Source organism: Cololabis saira, chromosome 10 (genome assembly GCF_033807715.1).
Source record: "Cololabis saira isolate AMF1-May2022 chromosome 10, fColSai1.1, whole genome shotgun sequence".
Classification (NCBI taxonomy): Eukaryota; Metazoa; Chordata; class Actinopteri; order Beloniformes; family Belonidae; genus Cololabis; species Cololabis saira.
Genome location: NC_084596.1, coordinates 25,026,659 through 25,047,555, shown reverse-complemented (window position 1 = coordinate 25,047,555; position 20,897 = coordinate 25,026,659). Strand labels below are relative to the sequence as shown.

The window sequence follows — 20,897 nt, the reverse complement described above, 5'->3', positions numbered from 1 at the left end:
CATTTTGTTAACCTGTTAACCATTAACAGAAAATGATTAAATACATAAGTGATTCAGAATTTTGCTATTCAACCCTTTAATGACTGAAATAGCACAGAAAAAAAATTATAAAAAAATGGAAGTGTTTATTCTATATTGAAATAAAAAACAGTTCCAATTTTGTCTTTAAACATGATTTAAACAATTATTTTTCTAATCATTATGAATACACTGGGTAAGTTTATTATTTTTATATGTACTTTGTTTAATTTTTTAAGAAACATTTTCCGGTTAGTATATAATTTTGTGATTATGGGGGTGGTACCAAGGTGTCAAATGAATTTATCAAAGATAATATCTCTGGTATAGGGCTAATAGCACATTATTTCCCCTTATACTATAACCTGTATACTATACTTTCCCCCTTCTTTTCTTTCCCCCAACGGCTGTGTCTGCAGGTGGGGGGTGTCTCTGCAGCAGGACAGTATATTGATAACCTTATATAGCACCATCACCATATCTGTGACTGGGTTGGGTGCCAGCTCCCTCACTCTCTCCTGTCTTCATTCCTCTCTCATTTGCATGGCTTTTATTGTTGAAGCATTTTGCTGACACGATGTGTTCTTTTATCTGTATCATACATTGATCACAGCGAGGGGATTAGGTGCTAAATAATTTGATGTCCTTGTGATGCAAAGTTGCATGAAGACTAGACAGAGGAATGCTGCCTAAAAGACCCCCGTTACTTGCCAACGTCGAAAAGTTGCAGTTACTTTGCATGCCAAACCTTTTCTTTTCTATCTTAAGTCGATCTTGGTTCAAGTGTCTATTTTCTCTATCGACCACATGGTCATAGATTTCGCCTCTGGCTGACTCCCAGTTATTTATGACATAGTTCCCTCTAGTGGTCAAGACAGCACATTGTCCCGCCTATCGTAGCCCTTTTGCAACATGATTGCGGCTCAGAATAGAGCCTAATCATCCTGTTTTGCAAGGCAACCAACTGTTACTTTTGGAACATGGCTCACAATTGAAAATAGGACATTTAAACCTTTTAAGTTTACTTGATTTCAGTTCCTACTATGTACGGTCATTCAGAATTCCAGCCATTGAGTTGAAGTTCAGTGACTGCACCATTTGCAAATGTCTTATTCATTTAAGCACCGCGTGATTGCTGTGTTATGTGATGATGATTACTTTAGTCTTTTTCACGGAATAAGCATGCACACAATCTTCCTGCGATCACTCTTGAGTTTAAATGCTGGTTTGTGGAATAAAGAGATATTTACGTTTTAATTACATGCTATTTTTGCCTGGTTTTTCATAGTGCATTTTTGTGTTTTTAATGATCCTTTGCTCTGATATTCAATTTTTAAATTATAAAATAGAAATTAATTGATTTAAAACGGACTGAAGTTGCTTCGTGGTGTCTACAGCGCATGCGTAACAAACGGCGCATTCAAAACATTTAAATGTGCTTTAATATCCATTGCCCGATTATCAAACTCAGCCATGTGGTATTAACACAAATCATCTCTATTTCGACCATCTACAACACTGAAATATTGATGGTGACGCAGCTCGCAGTCTAGAATGACACTGAAGGTTTCCACTTATGCCTGTTTCATAACGCAGTGACTGAAGCACCGACGCGTCCCTACGCCGTAGGCTACGGCGTAGGCTCTGCGTCGATTTAACGCGGAACCATAATTCAGGCTTGAGCCGCAAACTTTCTGGTAGTATCTAGCTGTGGGATCATCGATGACTTTTAAAGCGATGGGCTGCAGCTGACGTAGCCTCTCTGCGTTGCGTTGTCCGCTTGTTCCCCATGGATTTGTGGAAGGGAAAAAAAGTGTCAAAGTGCTGGTTTCTGCTCTCCAAAATCTGTGCAGCCCTGCAGGGGCGTCAATTGGGTATGGCAAGGTATGGCAGCCGCCACACCTTTGCTTCAAGGGTTAAATGTAAATGTTTGTTTTTTTAAATACATTTATGGAATAACTACAAATGCAAATAAGAACAACACGATCGATTTCACTAGTTATTATACACTGCAAAAATTCAAAATCTTAACAAGAATATTTGTCTTATTTCTAGTTAAAATGTCTAATTTTTAGTCTCTTTTAAAAAAAAAATCTCATTACATTTAAGACAAGACTCAAAAACAACCATTTTAACCTGTTTCAAGTAGATTTTCACTTAAAATAAGTAGAAAAATCTGCCAATGGAACAAGATGTTTTGCTTGTAATGAGAAGATAAATCTTGTTCCACTGGCAGATTTTTCTACTTATTTCAAGTGAAAATTTACTTGAAACAGATGAAAATGGTCAAATAGCAAGTTATTTTTCTGGTAATGACTCTTGTTTTAAGTGTAATGAGATTTTTTGACTAAAAATTAGACATTTTAACTAGAAATAAGACAAATATAATAAGATTTTGAGTTTTTGCAGTGAGCGAGACTGCATTTGAAAAAGTTCACATTTTCTTGACCACACAGATAAGCTCCATAGCAGACTTCTGTGATGAGTATTTGCTGGACGTGTTGATTGATTCTCTAGTTCAGTTCTGTGACTCGTAACCTTGCCATACCTTAGCTTCCACTGAATTGACGCCACTGAGCCCTTCGTCGACTTTAACCATCAGCTCCGCATTACCTCTCCCAGGGCCGGTCCTGCCACTTACCCCTGCAGTTTAACTTCAGCGTGCATGCTCCCTTCCCTCCCTCCCTCCTCCATGATCTCTCCTTTCTCCAATCCGTCCCTGCTATTACGTCTGCTGCCGGTGAAGACGCGGAGGCAGGGGGATGTACAATTAAGAGCACATTGTAACGTCCTTGCGTTGTCTTGCTGTGGCGGAAGAGGAGTGTGCTCCGTGAACGCGGATGACCGTCGGTGGAGGAGAAGAGGAAAGACAGAGAGATAGGGTTAGAGGAAGAGGGAAAGGGGGGGATCACTCAAGATGCCTCGTTTTAGCGTGATTTGTCCTGCAGACTGTGCCCTTCCGGCGTTGTGAGGGCTGTTTGTGAGCCTACAGAGAGGCTGGCTGTGCTGGCTATGCTGCCTGACCCTGCTGTGTTGTGATAGCGCTGTCCGATTGTTTGGATTGAGGAAGGCTCCCATCAACCCAAATCAATGAGGATTCTGAGGCCATTCCTTCAGAAAGGAGCGCATATGCTGCAGTGTTTCTGTGGACAACGATCGAAGTCGACCACTATCACCGACGGTGAGAGACAAACATATATAGCTTCAACGCTGCCTTTGCTTTTGCATGCTTTCTCACTATAGAGCTTTATAACAGAAATGATGATGTATATATATATATACGGAACGATGACAAGGGGTGAGTGGTTTCATGCAACACCCGGGTGTGTGAGGGACATCTTCCGAGCCTCTCCTTGTGCTCCTCGCATCCGTCCCGAGCTGCATGCGCCGCGGAGAGCTGCTGGCAGCCACCGCGGAGCTGTGATCATACTCCTTAGAAGAAGGCAGGGGCTCCAAAAAAAGCTTAACCCGGCCGAGGTATATATGTGTTCAGGTGCTGCATCTGAGATATGCCAAAATGCAGACAATGCAGCCATCAAGTCATTAAAGTTCAGGGCCAAAACAGTCAGCGATCCTTGAGGGCCCCAAACAGGCAGCGCGGTTCAGCACCATGGACAGCGCCATGGCAGATACACTCCAACTTTTCATAGAATCAAACTTGACAAATTGATAACATTTATAGTCAGGAATCCTTTTTAATAGTAAAAACTAGGAACTTAACTTAAAATTAACTAACTGTATAATGGGGACTCTTCTTTTGAGTTTAAGTGAAACATTTTGTGTTTTGTTTACTTCTTAAGCAAGAGTGAAATTAGCTCACTAGCTCCCAAAAAAGTCAGTAAGCTTCACTTCGGCTCTGTCTACTTAATACATATTGTTGAACAGTGCTTATAAGGTCAGATTTTTTTAGTTAGCTGGGAAATCAACATTCCCTTTAATCATAGCCTTCTTTATTTGTAGACAAAAATATTCTTCTTCTGAAAATGTAAAAACTTACACACATGCTCTCAAAGGCCCGAATCACCACCACTTACCAGTGTTTGGCAACAAGCCTAAGGTCCCTGGCATGTCCTCTAGTCATCTCCCAGGCAGTTGACTGCATTGCTACAGTTGTTCATTCATGATACAACTCTAGTACCTTCAAAAACTAAAAAAGAAAAATCAAAACAAAGCAAAACAATTGTATTATTTGCTGGGAGAGAGATGGACTACCTTCTCTTACTTCCTTCCATCACTTGGAGTATCTGAGCTCTCAAATTCAGGGCAGACAATTAGAAACTCCATTAAGCACAGTTGATTCCTCTGAGGTAGTTGGACCAAAAGCAGCTTGCACATTGGGATCCTAGGACTCGGATATAAAGTACTATCAGTCCCTATCCCGGATCTCTGCTCACTGTTTGATGAACCTTATGACCTCAATCAAAACTTTATGAGTCAGCTCATGGTGCTCATAGAAATGTATGCAAAGTGTGAATGCACAATTTCAGTTAGCTGTCTAAGATTGATTTTTTTCAGTTAAAGACTTTTACTGAAGCTGTATTTATTTTATTTGCCTTTACAAACTTGTCAAGTCTTTTCAATATTTGTTCTTTGATTTACCAACTACTCCTAAAAAAGAGTGGATGATTATGCTTCAATTCTTTGGAGGACGGGGTGTAAACCTGCATTCTCCCCCAAAATCTTACTGCTTTATTTGCTGATTCAGTATACTTCTGCTAGACTGGTGGCCCAACCTACATGTACTTCAGTTGGTCTCAGGCTGTATTTTACAAAATTGGAACTCTCACAAGTCTTGTTTCCCTTTATTTTAATGCTGTATATTTCTTTGGACAGTTTATCAGTGACTTATATCAATGTAACATGAGTTGTCACTTTTGGATAACTTGTACTTTCTAACACATGCAATTAATGCTGGTTTTGGGGTATTTTACCCTCACACTTGCTTGGAATGCCCATGTTTCAATATTGCTTCTTGTTTTGTGACACTGGAAGTAATTTAAATGGAACAGCTTTGTTCGTGTGATCTATACAACTTACTCTGAATGCTTTGAGAACATAGACATATCACATTTATATGACAATCTGTGTTGATAGAAATATTTTGATGGGTATTATGAGCCACAGAATGATTCTTATCGCTAACATTTTAGCACAGCACCTCCTCCATACATGGTAAGAAAGTTGAGGAAGCATACACTATGAAATTTAGTTCGAGCTATTATGAGTCAACAAATCTGTGAAGTATTTCAAGGACACTGAAGTGACAAACTTCAGACTAAGAACATCTGCTAGTTTCTTTCAGCTCACCAGTGGTTTGTTTATCCACCACAAGATGGCAGCACACATACATACGTTGTTAAGTGTCTCCTGTAATGTACCTATGGCAGAACCACAAGGACATTGAAGCTTTGGTTTAAATCAATTTATTTAATTGTTATGTAATGTATGCATTTTATAAATTTAACATGACAATCTGGCATGACTGATTAGCTGATAAAATAAAGTAGAAAAAAATGAGTACTCAGCACATTTCAAGTTATATTTTATAAAAAATACCATGTCAGAAGTACTATATTAACAAAAAACAATGCTTCAATCATGTCACCTTGCTGAATGTGTGTTTATCATCTCACAATGAACCATTAATATCTGTCTGTTCAACAGGTCCTTCTACACACAAGAGCAGCATTATCACTGTAGAAAAACACACACAGAGGACAATAGTTTGTCAGTGTAGGAATTTGTGTTTGTGACAAGTTCCAGAGTGTACATTTAATAAATTAAGTTCATGTTTAGAACATAAACAATAGCACAATTAAAAACAGATAACAGCACATGAATTGACTGTTGGCCATTTAGGTCAAAGTAGTGAAAACATGAAGAGGGCAAGCAAATGTGGGATAGGCATAAAACAAGAATAAGCATCGATGTTGCATTTGCCAAATGAAAATTGACAGTGAAGAGCAGAGGTGAAAAGTGAAATAGTGCCAAGGTTGCATTTTTTCTCCTCCTTTTCTCTTAATCTGGTAATTTAGCCTACCAACATCTAGATGTGGTTTGCTGCAAGGCAGAGTGAACATCATTTGCTATGTGCAACGTGACCACTGGATGTCAGTATACATCACTTACTGTGAAAAAACTGCATTCCTTCATCATTTAACATTCATAGTTTTTGAAAGTGACACACACACCGCATTCAGGAGCAAAAACATATATATATATATATATATATATATATATACACACACACACGTAAAAAAAATCTGTAATTACATTTTTTCTTCTGACTTTTTTTCAAAGAAGCATACTGGAAATCCATCCATCCATCCATCCATCCATCCATCCATCCATCCATCCATCCATCCATCCATCCATCCATCCATCCATCCATCCATCCATCCATCCATCCATCCATCCATCCATCCATCCATCCATCCATCCATCTCTGTCTAATCCTATTGGGGGTCATGGGGGCTGGAAAATATCTGGACCAGACGTGGGGTACACCTTGGTCAAGTCGACAGTCCTCCTGCTTATAGTTAGGAAAATGTATGTCATACTGAAATTATTACTGATTTTTTTCATACTACAGTACGATATTTATTTCAACGATTCACTAACAACGACTATATACAGGCATATGAGCAGTTTGGTTTAGGAGTCTAACAGATTCCAATCCATAGTTTCTAACTTGGTATTTTTAGATTGTTTATCTCACTCTGGGGATAAAAATTATTATATCTGCCCTTCGTCTTTCTCCTTCCGTGTCTACCAACTTGTCTTTCCCTCATGCACACACAAACACATCGCTGAGTGTGCAAAGAGCTAACCAGGGTACCAGCTCTTTTGCTCCTGTCTTTAGTCCCCTCATCCACTATATCCAGATCTTACATAAGGGGGTGAGGACATAGGGTGGAAGTCAACAGAAAATCTTCTCCCCTCTTGTTGTCTCTATGGGTTCAGTTTAGACAGAGAATGTCAAACTGAGTCATAGAGAAAGCCTTTAAATATTTCATTCGGTTTCATCATGGGGAGAGAGGTTTGCTATGCTGCTCGTGTTTCTTCCTCCCAGAGTGTGTCTGTGTGAAAAGATGGACATGAAACCAGAGGGATGTTATCACAAACTCATGATGGTCCATTCAGTATATGTTCTGAAGTGTAACATGCAAACGGATTTTACAGGATTATTTAACTTTAATTTAACTGATCATGCAAATAGTCCACTTGATTAAAATAAAAAAGGACATTTGTTAGTGTGCTGAAAGCAGCTGCAGTGGAAATAATTAACTGGTTTTCATTTGGCCCCATAAGCAAAGACATGTGGATACACATTAGCAAAGTGGTGCTTAAAAAGGACTGTTGCGTATAGTTTTATCATTGCAGTGTTTCTTGATGGCATTGTTTAACAAGCTTGTTCTTTAGATAAGCCTCAAATCAAAATTCATATGTTGTGTTTCTGTCTCAGTCCTCAGTTTGCTGTGTTTTCTGTGTGCTGAAACCTGTTGCAGTTTGTCAGAATAAATATGTCTTTTTGGTATGTGTAGCCAGGGGCTTTCATGAAATAAACTGCACACTCATGTCCAGTAAATATCCGCTTTTACAATAATGGTACACTGCAGGATTTAAAGTGGACTTGTTGTGGGCAAAAAAGCAAACAAATAAACCTTGTAGCTTTTTTAAGTTATCAACTAGGTCTCAAAATATGTCATTTAGGGAATAGCTCAGATTGTATGGACCCTGTGGCATCACAGACTCAGTTCACAGTTATTCAGATTCCTCATATTTAACTCCACTAGCTTCAGATCATTTTACATCTTCACATCTTTCTGTATTGGCTGTATTGCTTAAGTGGGTAGTGCATCATTTTAACACACATTTCAAACAAACCGCATGCTGCAGAGGGAGTGGAGTTAAGATGCTAACGCCACCCCTCAAACCAGCTGCTGTGAAAAGAGCTGGAAATACATGGTTGAACAGGATGCCTTTGTTTCATATCCCTGTGGTATTTTCATGTCACAGACATTCCTGTAGGACTTCAGGAAATTTTGATGGCACAATATGTTTTATTTATCTACCTAAGCGGATAAAGACATATATATTTTTTAGAAGGATTTTACAACAGTTTAAATGATCTATTTAATGACCAAAAGTGGCACACATGAAGATTTAGATCTAAAGAAGTAGAGATTTACAATAATTTATTTTGGTTTGAAGGGACAAAGTATACATAAGCTGTAACCATATCATAACCGGGTAAATAATGCTGGCAATAGATATAAAGGCAAAAGTGCACATACATCACTCTGCAAAACACACATCCCGCATCTTCTTCCTCCCCATTGTATTATTATGTGTAACATTCACAACTTTTCATCGCTCAGGTGATTGGTCTTTCCCTATACAGGCCCTGAGAATTCCTAATACGAACCTCAATCACGTATGATTGCGTGAAAAGAGTTGGAGAGGGAGAGAGGTGGGAGAGAGAAAGAGAAAGAGACGGAGTGGGGAGGTGTGGACCGCGAACATCCACTCTCAGTGTCGAAGATGTGAGACTCTGACAGCATCCATTCATTCGGGACGCGCTGGAAATAAGGATACTTAAACATTTGTGCGCTTGAACGACACGCACTCTGGCGTAGCTCACGTTTGCATCAACTAATTGTTGCTTTTCAAACGCGAATCGCTCCCCGCTGGCTTCAGTTCCAGCTCTGCAGCATCCTTGCAGAGTTGCCTCCGCGGCTCTTTCACAAGACTGCATTTAGGAACCGAGGACCGGGCTTCTGGATCAGCATCCGAAGGTCTCATTCATCATGGAATAAATGATCTGAAACTACAAGGGGGAAAAAAAAAGTTTGTTTCCCCCCTGCGTGCCTGAACGCCTGTTTTTCGGCGCTTATAAAGGCTGATGCGAGGAGCCTTATTAAAAGGCAGGAATCACGAATGTGGCGTGCAGATGAGGGATCGTGCTCAGCGCGGAGCTGTTCACCTGGAATACCTAAAGCTCTCCAATGACGACGCTGCTGCATGAACTTAGAAGCACTGTTGCATGTTTTTCGCCACTGATATTCCGGCCCCTGCGGCCTTTCCCGATGATTTATGTCATTTATAAACGCAATCGCCGCTGATTTCAAGTCCTGAGTGCATTTAACCCCCCGAAGCAGCAGCAGCAGCAGCAGTGGGAGGCTCCATGCGCCTGTCTCCTCAAGAGGATGCCCGACTCTAAATAATGCACGGGACTCGGAGGATTTCCTGACCAAGGATGACATTTGGTTAAGCACAGTCTCCGCGCTTCTTCTTTTTTTTTGTTTCTTTCTTTCCTTTGTTTCCCCCCCTTTGTTTTTTTTTTTTTTTTTTTTTTATATCATCAAAAAGCTGCATCAAGATCCGACCTCCGCTCCGCCGAACTATAGACTCTCGGTTTTTTTTAGACTCGGTTCGGGGAGATGGCTGCGATCGCCAGCTCCCTGATCCGGCAGAAACGCCAGGCGAGGGAGTCCAACAGCGACCGGGTGTCCACGTCCAAGCGGCGCCCCAGCCCCAGCAAAGACCCCCGCTCTCTGTGCGAGAGGCATTTTCTGGGGGTCTTCAGCAAAGTCCGCTTCTGCAGCGGCAAGAAAAGACCCGTTCGGCGGCGACCAGGTCAGTGAGGTAGATTTTTTTTTTTCCCTTTTTTAAACCCGACGTATGTTATATGTGTCTAGGGAAAGCAACCCCCTTCCCCGCCCCCCATCCTCCGAACCCCCCTCCCCACACACACACACACACGCACACACGCACGCCGCACCCCGCCCCTCTTTGGAGCAGCAGATGCATTATACTGCAGTCAAGGGCTTCAGTCGGAACCAGGGGGGAGAAGAAGGTCCATTTTTTTTCCTCCGCGGTGCAAGAGAAAAATCCACCTGTTTCATTTATTGCAGGTCTCTCTCTCCTTGTTGTCTGTCCATCCGCTGCACGACAGAGCCCTCCTCTACATACCGATCAGCTGCAGCTGTCTGACTGTATATGGACAATGATGTATAAAGCTGTGACGTTATAGTCCCGGAGGTATTCACGGTGCCAGAGCCCTCACGGGGGCAATCATTTACCCTGAAACAAATCTGCTGCCACAGTTTGTGAATGGAAGCGTCGGCAAATTTTTCCACTTATATGTAAACAGCCTTTATCTAAGCCCCCCACCCCCCATCCAACTCTAAACAGAAATGCACAGGCAACTTGGATAATTAAAGCTGCTTTTGAATTGCCTTATTCAGTATTAATGCAGATTGGGAAATAGAAAGGGGAGTTAAGTTGCTTCTGCATTGCACTGCAGCTCTTTCGAGATTAAATGTTTTAATGGTAGATTTTTTTTTTTTTTTTTTTTTGCAGAGAAGAAGCTTTACTGCAGTGAAGGGAGGTATAGCCTTTGCCATTAAGAACTAATTTATATACATGCAGGGTCTATCCCCATATGGCACAGGCTCCCCAGTGAGTCTGTCATGGTGCACAGACAACAACCCGATGGTGCAAGTCACCCTCCTTCCCCCCATCCAGATAGGCCAGATAGTTCTATCGTTGTGATTAATGACAGAATGCCACAGACAGACTGACGAGGAACGAGGCAGACCGACGGCGGTGTTTATTGCAGAGCGGGACGACAACAGAGACGGTCTCCCAGCCAGCCAGACAGACAGACAGACAGACTAAAACCCCTATCAGCCCCATCAGACAGTCTCTGAGCCAGAAGTGTCACAAATTACTTGAAATTAAGTAGACAGAGAGACAAAAAAAAAAAGAAAAGCTGTCAGTCTTGAAGACACTGTTTAGCAGGTAGGTAATCCCCACAGGCATAAAGGAAATATAAGCAGTTGCTGTATGTCCTCTATCTGATTACATTTCCACTGATGCCTTGCCATATATTTGCTTATAAACAGCCGATACACTGGAAAATTTATGAATTCTGCCTGTTTAAAAGACTGTTGTTTTTGCTTTTATCCTCCCCCCACCCCCACTCCCACACCTCGTAAGATGCACCCTCGAAATCTCCACAGGTGTCCCATAAGGGCTGCAGGCTAGGTCAGTAGCTCAGCCTCCATTTGTGTGTGCTGTGTTTCTCCTCGTGTCCACCCCATCTCTCGCGCCCATGTCGACAACCCCCCTCGGCCAGGGAGTGGGGTGGGGAGGGGTGGGTGGGGTCGGGGACAAGAGGGTGGGGAGGGCCTTGGGGCTTCAATACCTGTCCGACAGCCGACCACCCTCTCCCTTGCTGATTTCCTTCTTTCATTCCTCCTTCTTTGTGGTTTTTTATTTCTTCGACTTTCCAAAGCTTAATTTGTATCTCCTTTACCAGCCGAGACTCTCCTAACAACCAGTCGTCTGTTGCTATCTCTTCTCATTTGGTTTCAGTCTCATTCTCTTTGTCTGTACGTTTTTTTTCCCCCTGCTCCTCGTTCTGTGTCTGTACATGTGTGTTGATAGCAGACCCCGTTGTTGCAGTTTTTATTGATGTGCATCGATATGATGTTCCCCTCTTTGTCAAACACTATATCAGAACAGGTGGTCATCCGTCATTCCATGGTCATGATGCCATCTCAACATAAGTGAATGTTTTTGTCCATCTGTATTGGTATGAAGTAAATCTATTGTTGTTCTTATGGTCTGTTCGCCCGCAGCGTGATCTTAAGTTTTTTTTTGTTATTGAAAGACATCTTTTACACACAAACATGCCACTAGAAGTCTGTTTGACCCTACACACACACACACAGACACACACACACACACACACACACATACGCACACGCACACACACACACACACACACACGCACACGCACACGCACACACACACACCACACAAAAGCTTACAGTGCACATACTTCCTACTAAATGACTAGAACTGACGGGCTGTCAGCTTTTGCCCGGGGGTGCAGTTGGTGTGGCAGTAATTTATGGAAGTGTAGTTATCGCATGTGATTTACTGATATGTACACTCCCATGTGCTTTCACACACACATGAACACACACACACACATACACACATGCTCACAATCTCCTCAACCTGCCCATGATGGATGATGAAGGGCCTGTCCCAGGAATTGATGGCTCTAACCAAGGGGTAGGTGAGTTGGGAACTGATGGTCAGGATGATGTTGAACAGATGTGAACCCACTCTTGCTGTGGTCAGTTATTTAGCCTAGTCTCTCTGTAAGATGTCTCTTCCCTGTCCTTTGAGAAATCTTTTTCTTGTAGTTATAATTATGAAGTGATCCTCTTTTAAGCAATTATATAACATCTGTTGTTTTCCTCAACTTCAGACCTGGTAAAACCTTGTGTTCTCCAAATCTCTCTTATACAGCTAGTTTGAAAATGTTTCTTTTTGATAAATCATTTGGGATTCTTTGTTCCTGGCTGGACTAAAATGAATTATGTCTCCTCTGAGCCTTGTTTTGACCTTGGAGGACGGTCCGACTCCTTCATATTCCTTTCTTCCAATCACATACACCATTTATCACAGCACAAATACCTGCAAAGCAGCCATTTACAGTTTATACTGTATAGTGCTGTAAAATGACACTAAGCGCCACCAAATTGTGGCAATATGCAGAATTTGTTCCCCTTTTCAGATAATTGAGTAGAAAAAATACAACATTATACTTTCATTATTCACAGTGAGCCTTATGAAAGATATGACTGTATACTTTGCCCAACTTTTTTTCCCTATTTTTTTGGAGGACAGAAAGTGGTTTTGATCATTCGCAAAGTTGTTTTCAAGATTTGGCAAACACTAACCGTTTCACCTACACCACTGCCCTGTGAAAAGCCACAAACCAAGTCTGCTTTACACTAATGATGCCATCTGACACCGTGTTCTGTCTGCTAACATGAAATCAAAAGACCTGCTGGACACCAGATAGACCGTGGAGACTCAGTTCACATTTCCCCCCAGATAAAGATCGTTTTCTTCTCATCCGTTTTTCCCCGGCATTGCCCGGAGCTGAGAGACTGTCTTCGCCCCGAGCTAATTCTCATTTCCACCTGCTCCCCTTGAAGTGTGGAGCTCTCTGAGCTGCACTCTGGCCAGGTGCCAAAAGTGCTACCCTTCAAAGTTGGAGGTCGGTTTTTGGGTTGTCCTAATGGAGAAGAAAAATAAAAAGGACAGAAAAAATTTGGGTCAATTTTCTTAAGGGTGAGAAATACCTTTGGAACCCCTCAGTAAATAAGTAACCTGAGAAAATGTGTCTGTCCCAGCAATTTTATTGACCGCCAGTCACATTATTTCTAAAACTTTTTTTGGAACTTTGTACAAACAAGAAAAAAAAGACAAACCAATGACATATCATGTAATTTTGAAAGGGTTTTCAAATGATGCCAAGGCAGTCACTTATCTGTATTAGATTCAATAAGTCTCATGAGAAACTAACAACATTGGTATTGATTTTCTGTTATGGTTTACTTATTGTAAAAGCTCACAAGCCAAACCCTATTATGATAGTATGTGGTGCAACAGATCATTTCTGACAAGTCTCCTACCTTCGTATTATTTACATGCAACAACTGGTATGAATAAAGCGCAACTACATTTTATTGTGTTTATGATAAACGTCTTTGTGGCAATTTCAGCCCTGAATGCAGCTTGAGTGAAACATCTGTGATTCATAGGTAAAACTGAATGTTAACATTTTCAAGAGGCTGTTGTTCTAACATATTCTTGGTGGGAATGGGGCCGATGGGTGTGTTTGTGTCTGTGTGTGTTTGTGTGTGCGTGTGGTGGGTGTTTGTGCGTGTTTTTCAGAGCCACAGCTGAAAGGCATCGTGACACGACTGTTCAGCCAGCAGGGCTTCTACCTGCAGATGCAGCCGGATGGAACCATCGACGGCAGCAAGGACGAGAACAGCGACAACAGTGAGTGGAGCATCCTGGATGCTACAGCTTCCATCTTAAAACATTTAATGTCAGTGAGTCAGTTGGTTATGTAACATTCTAAAACATCTTAGATACTTCATGATTTTTAATTCTTATATAACAGATGACATTTGGGGCCTCCAAAATAAGTCTAAGAAAAGTCTTTCTAAAATGGATTTTCTTCACTGAAATCCACAGTTCTAAAGGGAACTGTTCAGCCAACTCTGCAAGGATGCCCTCTTTTCTGCATCCGGTTATGCAATCTCAGGGATATAAATGCACCAAATGGCTTCTCAAATGCTTCTCAGTTCCTGCTTGCAACAATGTACATTTTTGCATTTTCTTAAAGGGAAATTGATTCTAGCGTCCTAACCGAGAACCACTTAAGTAAACATGTTCTCTGCACACTGCATAGTTGTAAGTGTCAGTTTGTGTCGATTTATAGAGCTTCAAGGCTTATGTGATGATCACAGCAGAATTTCTTCTTGGAAACGACTGTACACCCCCCCGCCCGACCCTTTTTTTTACAAGACTTAACCACCAAACAATTCTCCATAGCGGTATAGCAGGGTATACATTGTCTCCAGGGTACAGTCCCCCTCGAGCTCTCCGTTACCATACATCCAGGAGAACAGAAAAAAAGGGGAAAATAAGTTTGGTCTGTTGAAAGTGTTGTACATTAAAAGTGAGGCTTTTTACAAGAGTTTCCCGTGAAACATCAAAGACAATATACATGTGGGTGAAAAATTGTCATCAAAGTGATAATGATGACACTCCTAGTTTGGAGTGAAGCCAGGCAGGAAGCCAATTGTGATCTTGATTCTCTATAACATTATGTCAGTTTGTAAGGAAACTGTAGCCAGAGCTGCAATGAAAAGAACAGCCTTTTCTCTGTCACATGTCACTTAATACTTAACGATGAACCAGCTCTTCAGTTAGAACGACTTAAAGCATGAAGCAAAGGGTTTCAGGGCAAAGGGGATTATGCCATAAGGGGGATTCAGCATCCGCATAATGCATTTCATCCGTGGTACTTGAGAACATTTCTTATTTTTAGGTGCCTTTCTTGTGTTATTAAGGTTATAGGTGATCGTTTTTGTTCTGTAAGGGTTTCCTATATCTCTAAGTAAGCTTTTAGGTTAGCAGTCCTGCTTGCTGAGGGATGGTTGAATGCAGTGAATAATTCAGCCATAGCAAACTAAAAATACCACCTTCTCCGTTTGTACTAAATGAATAATTCGCTATATGAGATGCTTCCAGCTCAGAGAAAGTCCGAAGGACGAAACAGAGGGAGCAGTAGAAAGCAAGAAGAGCTGTGAAAGATATCTGAATTGTTTTGAGTGGAAGACGCAGAGGCAGAAAAGACAAAGAAAGCAAAAGAAAATGGGAGCATGATTATAAGAGATGGAAATGGAGAAGCAATATTTGGTATGCAGGTCTTGTACTGAACTATTGATTGCCTGCATGGATTAATATTAGAATAATAGATTACCCCCACCCTTGAACCATTTCACCCTCTGACCTGCAGCATCCTCAGCAGTGGCAGATGGAAAGCAGACATTTATCATCAGAGGGTGGATCAGCGGGACTGACTGCACTGGGGAGCATGATGCCGCCTGCATATTTGCAATCTAAACTCGTCACACACGCAATTTTGTTTTTGATTATTTGCCATATGTCTATATTAAAGTGCTGAGGAAAGTAAACAATCAAACACATAATAGCCTCTGTTTTGTAAAAATGTTAAGGATGGGATTCAGCTCAAAGAAAGTTACTTTCTGCCTCTACAGTAGAAAGTGAAATTACTTGAAAGGGAAGCATAACCTACTGACAAAGCTACAGTTAACTAACCGCAGTAGCTGTTAAACACCAGTCATTTAATTAACACCATGTTCAAATTTGAACAGTTCGTAATTTCATTATCATCAGCTATTCATGTGCCATTCTAGAGCCTCAGAGTTTTCAGGTAATTACCTTCAAACGCAGACGCTCCGGAGTGATACTGCTGGTAATGACATGCCTGCAGTATCAGGCATTCCCTCTCGTTCCATCTCTGATGCTCTGGGGTGTGAAGTGTAGCTGAAGAAATTAAATGAAGACATGAGTAAACATGTTTTACCTGCTGCACTGTAAATCCTTAACCAGATATCTTTAGATTTCAGTTCCTCCCTGGATTTAGAGATGTGCCTTATGCATTTCATATTTGGCTCAGTATGTTTTTGAAACTTTCCAGCAGGGCTCCTGCTGAGCCACTAGTCTTCACATGAAATGCACATCCCGTTGTCAATACCTGCAGGACTTTCCTCAAGCCGATTACTGCTCAACTGGAAGACTTGCTGTTTCAAGGATTTAGCTTTATTGCTGTATTTGAACCTATTTTGTCTGTCATTTTGACAGTAGATGATCTGCAGAAATCCCGTAACACCCTGTGCTGCAGTCCAGCCCCTCTCCTTTAGCAGTTTAGGTTATTAAGGAAGAGGAATTTCCACCGGGACACTCATCAGATATTCTAACAGCACTCATTGCTGCAGTAATATGAAAATCTATCACCTGCTTGAACTGAAAATAGAAAACCTTGACATTTAGATGGCAGTCAAATGTGAGTTGCTGTCTTTTTTTGGGGGCAAGGAAATTGGACATTGAACAGGAGATTATAATACTACCAAAACAGTGCAGTGAAATGCCATATTTTACATCTTTTTTCCCTCCACTTCACAAGCCAGGGTGATCCGAGGTTGGTGGCTGTGACAGTCGCTGCCGGTCATCAGAGAGACACATAAAACAGCCGTGAAATGCCAATGGAAAGTGGAGCAAGAAGGTGAAAGGAATAGAAGAGAAAGTAAAACATAGAAGAGATCTGAGAGCCTCAAAAAACATAATTTAAGGTGTTGACCGGCTACTGTGCAGCTTTCAAGGATATATCTGAGAGTGGAGAGTGGTCAGTGTGTATCACCTGCTCCAGTGGCCCGAGGGCAGGTTTAAACCACTGGCAGCACGTCGATATTCCGTGAGTGAAATTGAATCATCTCGGAGGAGAGATCCATTTTGGCACCTCTCAGCTTTTCCCTGCTAGCTTTATCTGATACTCCCCCTTGACACTTGCAGGACAGTCATTCCAGCAATACAAGAAGCTGGTAAAGACTGTCCCCACACCCCCATCACAGCACAAAGTCATAGATCTTAGATTTAGCGAGGAAGGGGTGTGAGGATCATCATCATCATCATAAAAGCACTTTTTTCTGTGGCTGGTTCTGTTAGACATGACCATCTGTTTTATTATGCGTCCCTGCAGCAAAACATGGAAACAGCAGTGTTTTTTTTTTCTTAGATAAAGAGGACAATTTCATCCATAATGTGGGAGATTAGCTGACTTCAAGTCCTAATACAGATTTTCTAAAACTAAACCAGTTTTGAAATGCTTTAAAAGGGATCCTTTCGCCACTCTTGAACATAACTTCACATTTGTTATACTGGCTTGCAGTATCTGAATAACAATGCTCAAATCGACTGAAAAAGTCAATACATTTAACTTTGTTGGCAAAGTTGCTTCAATGCACTCACCAGATATAAAATTATCAAGCCGTGCAAAGATACCCATGAGCTTTGCCATTTTGACCACCTGCACGTTAGCTGTCGTCAGAAAGTTTTTAATGATTGCTTTAGCGGTAAGATCTCACTTTGAGGTGCATCGGCTTTCTCATTGTCATGTCCTAAACTGTTTGCCTCACTACTGACAGATAGTCAAACAACAGAGCTCCTAACCCATTGTGTCCATAAGAGTTTAGGGAAAACACAATTGTCCTGTTTTGTCCTTTCCCCCTGATATCTTGCTTTTGTCTCTGCCTGTTTGTAAACCTCTCTGCCTCCCTCCTCCCTGCTCTGCAGCTCTGTTTAATCTTATTCCCGTGGGTCTGAGAGTGGTGGCCATCCAGGGGGTGAAGAGTGGCCTCTACATAGGCATGAATGGCGAAGGCATGCTCTACAGCTCGGTAAGCTCTAATCACACCGTTAGGTCGCTGTAAGTCTCTGTGCCAACACCATGCATAATTATTCATTTACACGTGTTTTATTTTGTTCTGCTTGTTTTCTGTTTTAATATCCCATTGCAGTAAAGACTCATCCATTGCAAAGTCTTTCATCTCTGCTCAGTTGAAGAGCTCTTCAGATTTGCTTTTGTGTTGCTCTGCAGTAACCCCCCCCCCCCCCCCCCCCACTCCCCACCTTTGAAGCAGCAAAGCACACATTATACATTTAATTTCACGTCAAGTTTGAGCTCTGCCCATTTTAAAATGGCTATTCCCTCTTTTACTGGCTACCTATAGAAAGTGCTGTGTGGGAGCTATAAACAGATATTGATATGCATTGTATTGTCTTTTAATTCACTTGCTTTGTTAAACCTTCCCCTGTGCAGGATTTCTGTTGTACATGGACCAGAATAACTACAATGTGTGCTATTGAAAGCATGCACATTTTACCTTTAGTCAACAGTGCCGCATGACTGTAATAAACCTGCCATAGATAGAGATTTATCTCACCACATTAGCAGAAATTCTCCTTGGATTTAAAGACTCAGGAGTACACGTTGTAAAGAGGGACATTTTATTTACAATAGGATGTCACAGGCAAATCTGTCAGTGTGTTTAAGGTGTGCACATTTGTGCGTCAGCTGAGGAAAATTTGTATCGCTTGCATTGAGAATGAAGATCTTTTTTGTTTTTTTAGCCATGTCTGGTTGAAATGAGCAAAGGAAAGCGGGAGAGAGAAAATGGATGGGGGCATAAACAAAGCTATAGAGGCAGAGATATATTCTAGCTGGCACGTTTTATATAGACCTTTATGGTTCTTAATCCAGTTGAAGGTAAGTGTTATTGAAGAGAGAGGACAGGAGGGCTGCATTACCCACAAAGCTCTGCTGCAGGACTTGGTGATGGCTGTTTGACTACAAGTTTGCCATGATGAATGTTCTGGCATATAGCTGGATCTCACAAACTGTCATTCAGACTTTTCTGCTCGTAAATACTTGGAGGACACAGTGAACCTATTCTCTGTTTGGTTGCCTCCTGCATTAATTGATGAATGAGTCAGAGAGGAAGCAGCTTAAATCAGGTCAGATGAATGATGATCCTTTAGAAGTTTTCTTTAAATAAAAATGCACATTTCATTAATTACTAAATCATGTTAATTCAGTGTTCATAAGGAATGGTTCATTAACATGTGTACAATTCATATCCCTACTATGAGGCCTTTAATAAACCCCCACCCAGCAATCCATGTCTAATCAAAATTTAATTACACCCAGGCATAGGTCTTTTCATTTGTCAAATTGATTCTGAGTTAGGGATGCTGTATGAGCCCTCCCGCTCATCGTTTGTGTCAGGCTGCAAGATTATTATTAATATCCAGTGATAGAGTACCTCAGTGTCAAACGGCAGCTTTTAGCGTATCATTCTAACTGTAATTTTTATGGGTGGAAGACCAACATTTCTGACCTTTGAAGAGGGGGAAGATATTTCTGCAGTAACACTTGAAAGTTCATTTTAATTTAGGCCACAAAGTGAATGCACTCTGGCCGTACGCAGGAGGTGTGTCAAATGTGGCGCTTGGGAAATTAGCGTGGGGAAGCTGAATGTGCATGCTAGGCTGGACCACTGACAGACTTGTAAACCACGGGGAGGCACAGAATGCTCATAACAGACTAAATTAAAAATGCTAACCAAATTTATGAAAATACCAGAGGCCTCTATTTTTTATATACTTTTCATTTGACACTAGGTTCATTTGTTGTACCGGTAGTTGTAGTTTTGGAAATCTCTTGAAAGTGCTTAAAGATGATAGTTGGGAAAGTATTTTAATGCTCTTTATAAGAGCTCTTATGGCACAGCTGCTGCCCAAGTGTCATTTTTCATCCTTTCACACTTTTATTGTTTTTTGTTCACAGCTTTATTGTTTAATTGATATTTATTTACATCTTTACTGTTCTTACCCCTCAACTCATACTTTTCTATTTTGTCCTGCTTTCTGCACTATAAGGTTCTCTTTACTCTCTTGGCTCTCCATAAACTTTCTCACTGCTTGTTTCTTTTTATTCGCTTTTTTCATGTTTGTTCCATTTGAGAGCAAATATGTAGTTCTTCATCCCCCTGGGAGATCATTATTGTGGGATATCCTCTTATATCTCTAACCGTCCCTCCCTACTTCTTCCCTTTCCCTGCTTCTTTGCACTGACTTGTAAGTGATGGAATGTGACAAGCTTTATGTTCCCTGCGTTTGAGAGGAATATGAGAAGTGGTGTCGCAGCTTTGAGCAGCTGGTCTCTCATTCTTTTATGGACGTGACAGGTGCATGGTCAATTTTGAGAAGTAGATTTACTTTGCTGTTGATCAGTTAAGTGGTTACAAACAGTATACGCAGGTTGATGGTTGGCTTTTCTTGCTCAGAGTACAGAGCTCACCGTTGAAGTTGTCGCTGGTTGGGAGCTGAGGGCGAGCTGGGTGATAATGCTTATGTGGAGTGTTTAGTGATGAAGTGCGTGGGAGCTCAGCATCTACAATGAAGAGTTTCCCTCCATTATTTATAACACAAAATATGACCTACATTACTGCACAGCAGTAACCACTGTTCTCTGCCTCTGCTGCACTGACTGACTATCTATCTATCTATCTATCTATCTATCTATCTATCTATCTATCTATCTATCTATCTATCTATCTATCTATCTATCTATCTATCTATCTATCTATCTATCTATCTATCTATCTATGCTTGTGTTTCGGCAAGTGTAAAGAATCATGACTTTCAGTTACTGACAAAATACTTTTCTTATTTACTGAAATATAATTAAATATATTTCAATAAAACTGTTATTAGCTGTCCTGAGAAATCAGAGACTGTGGTGTTAAAAGTTAGATGTTATTGGTGTCACATACTATGACGAATGTTTGATAGGAAGCTGCACTTTTTAGTGCTTTGATATTTCTCTGTCTTGAAGATATTCATATGTT

The 20,897-nt window shown here is 41.1% G+C and overlaps 1 protein-coding gene across 5 annotated transcripts in view; it reads left to right on the top strand.

Annotated features, from left to right (window-relative positions):
- Nucleotides 1-20,897, top strand: part of LOC133452695 (fibroblast growth factor 12) — a 39,382-nt gene that overhangs the window by 7,221 nt on the left and 11,264 nt on the right. For 2 of the 5 annotated variants that reach the window (XM_061732244.1, XM_061732245.1), the window contains exons 1-4: nt 8,529-9,657; nt 11,023-11,070; nt 13,786-13,896; nt 17,782-17,885. In XM_061732244.1, the coding sequence (XP_061588228.1) occupies nt 9,462-9,657; nt 11,023-11,070; nt 13,786-13,896; nt 17,782-17,885 (459 nt within the window). In that variant the 5' untranslated portion in view covers nt 8,529-9,461. Of the gene's footprint in view, nt 1-2,774; nt 3,200-8,528; nt 9,658-11,022; nt 11,071-13,785; nt 13,897-17,781; nt 17,886-20,897 lie in introns of those variants that run through there. The other 3 variants (XM_061732247.1, XM_061732246.1, XM_061732248.1) reach the window with 3 other exon arrangements.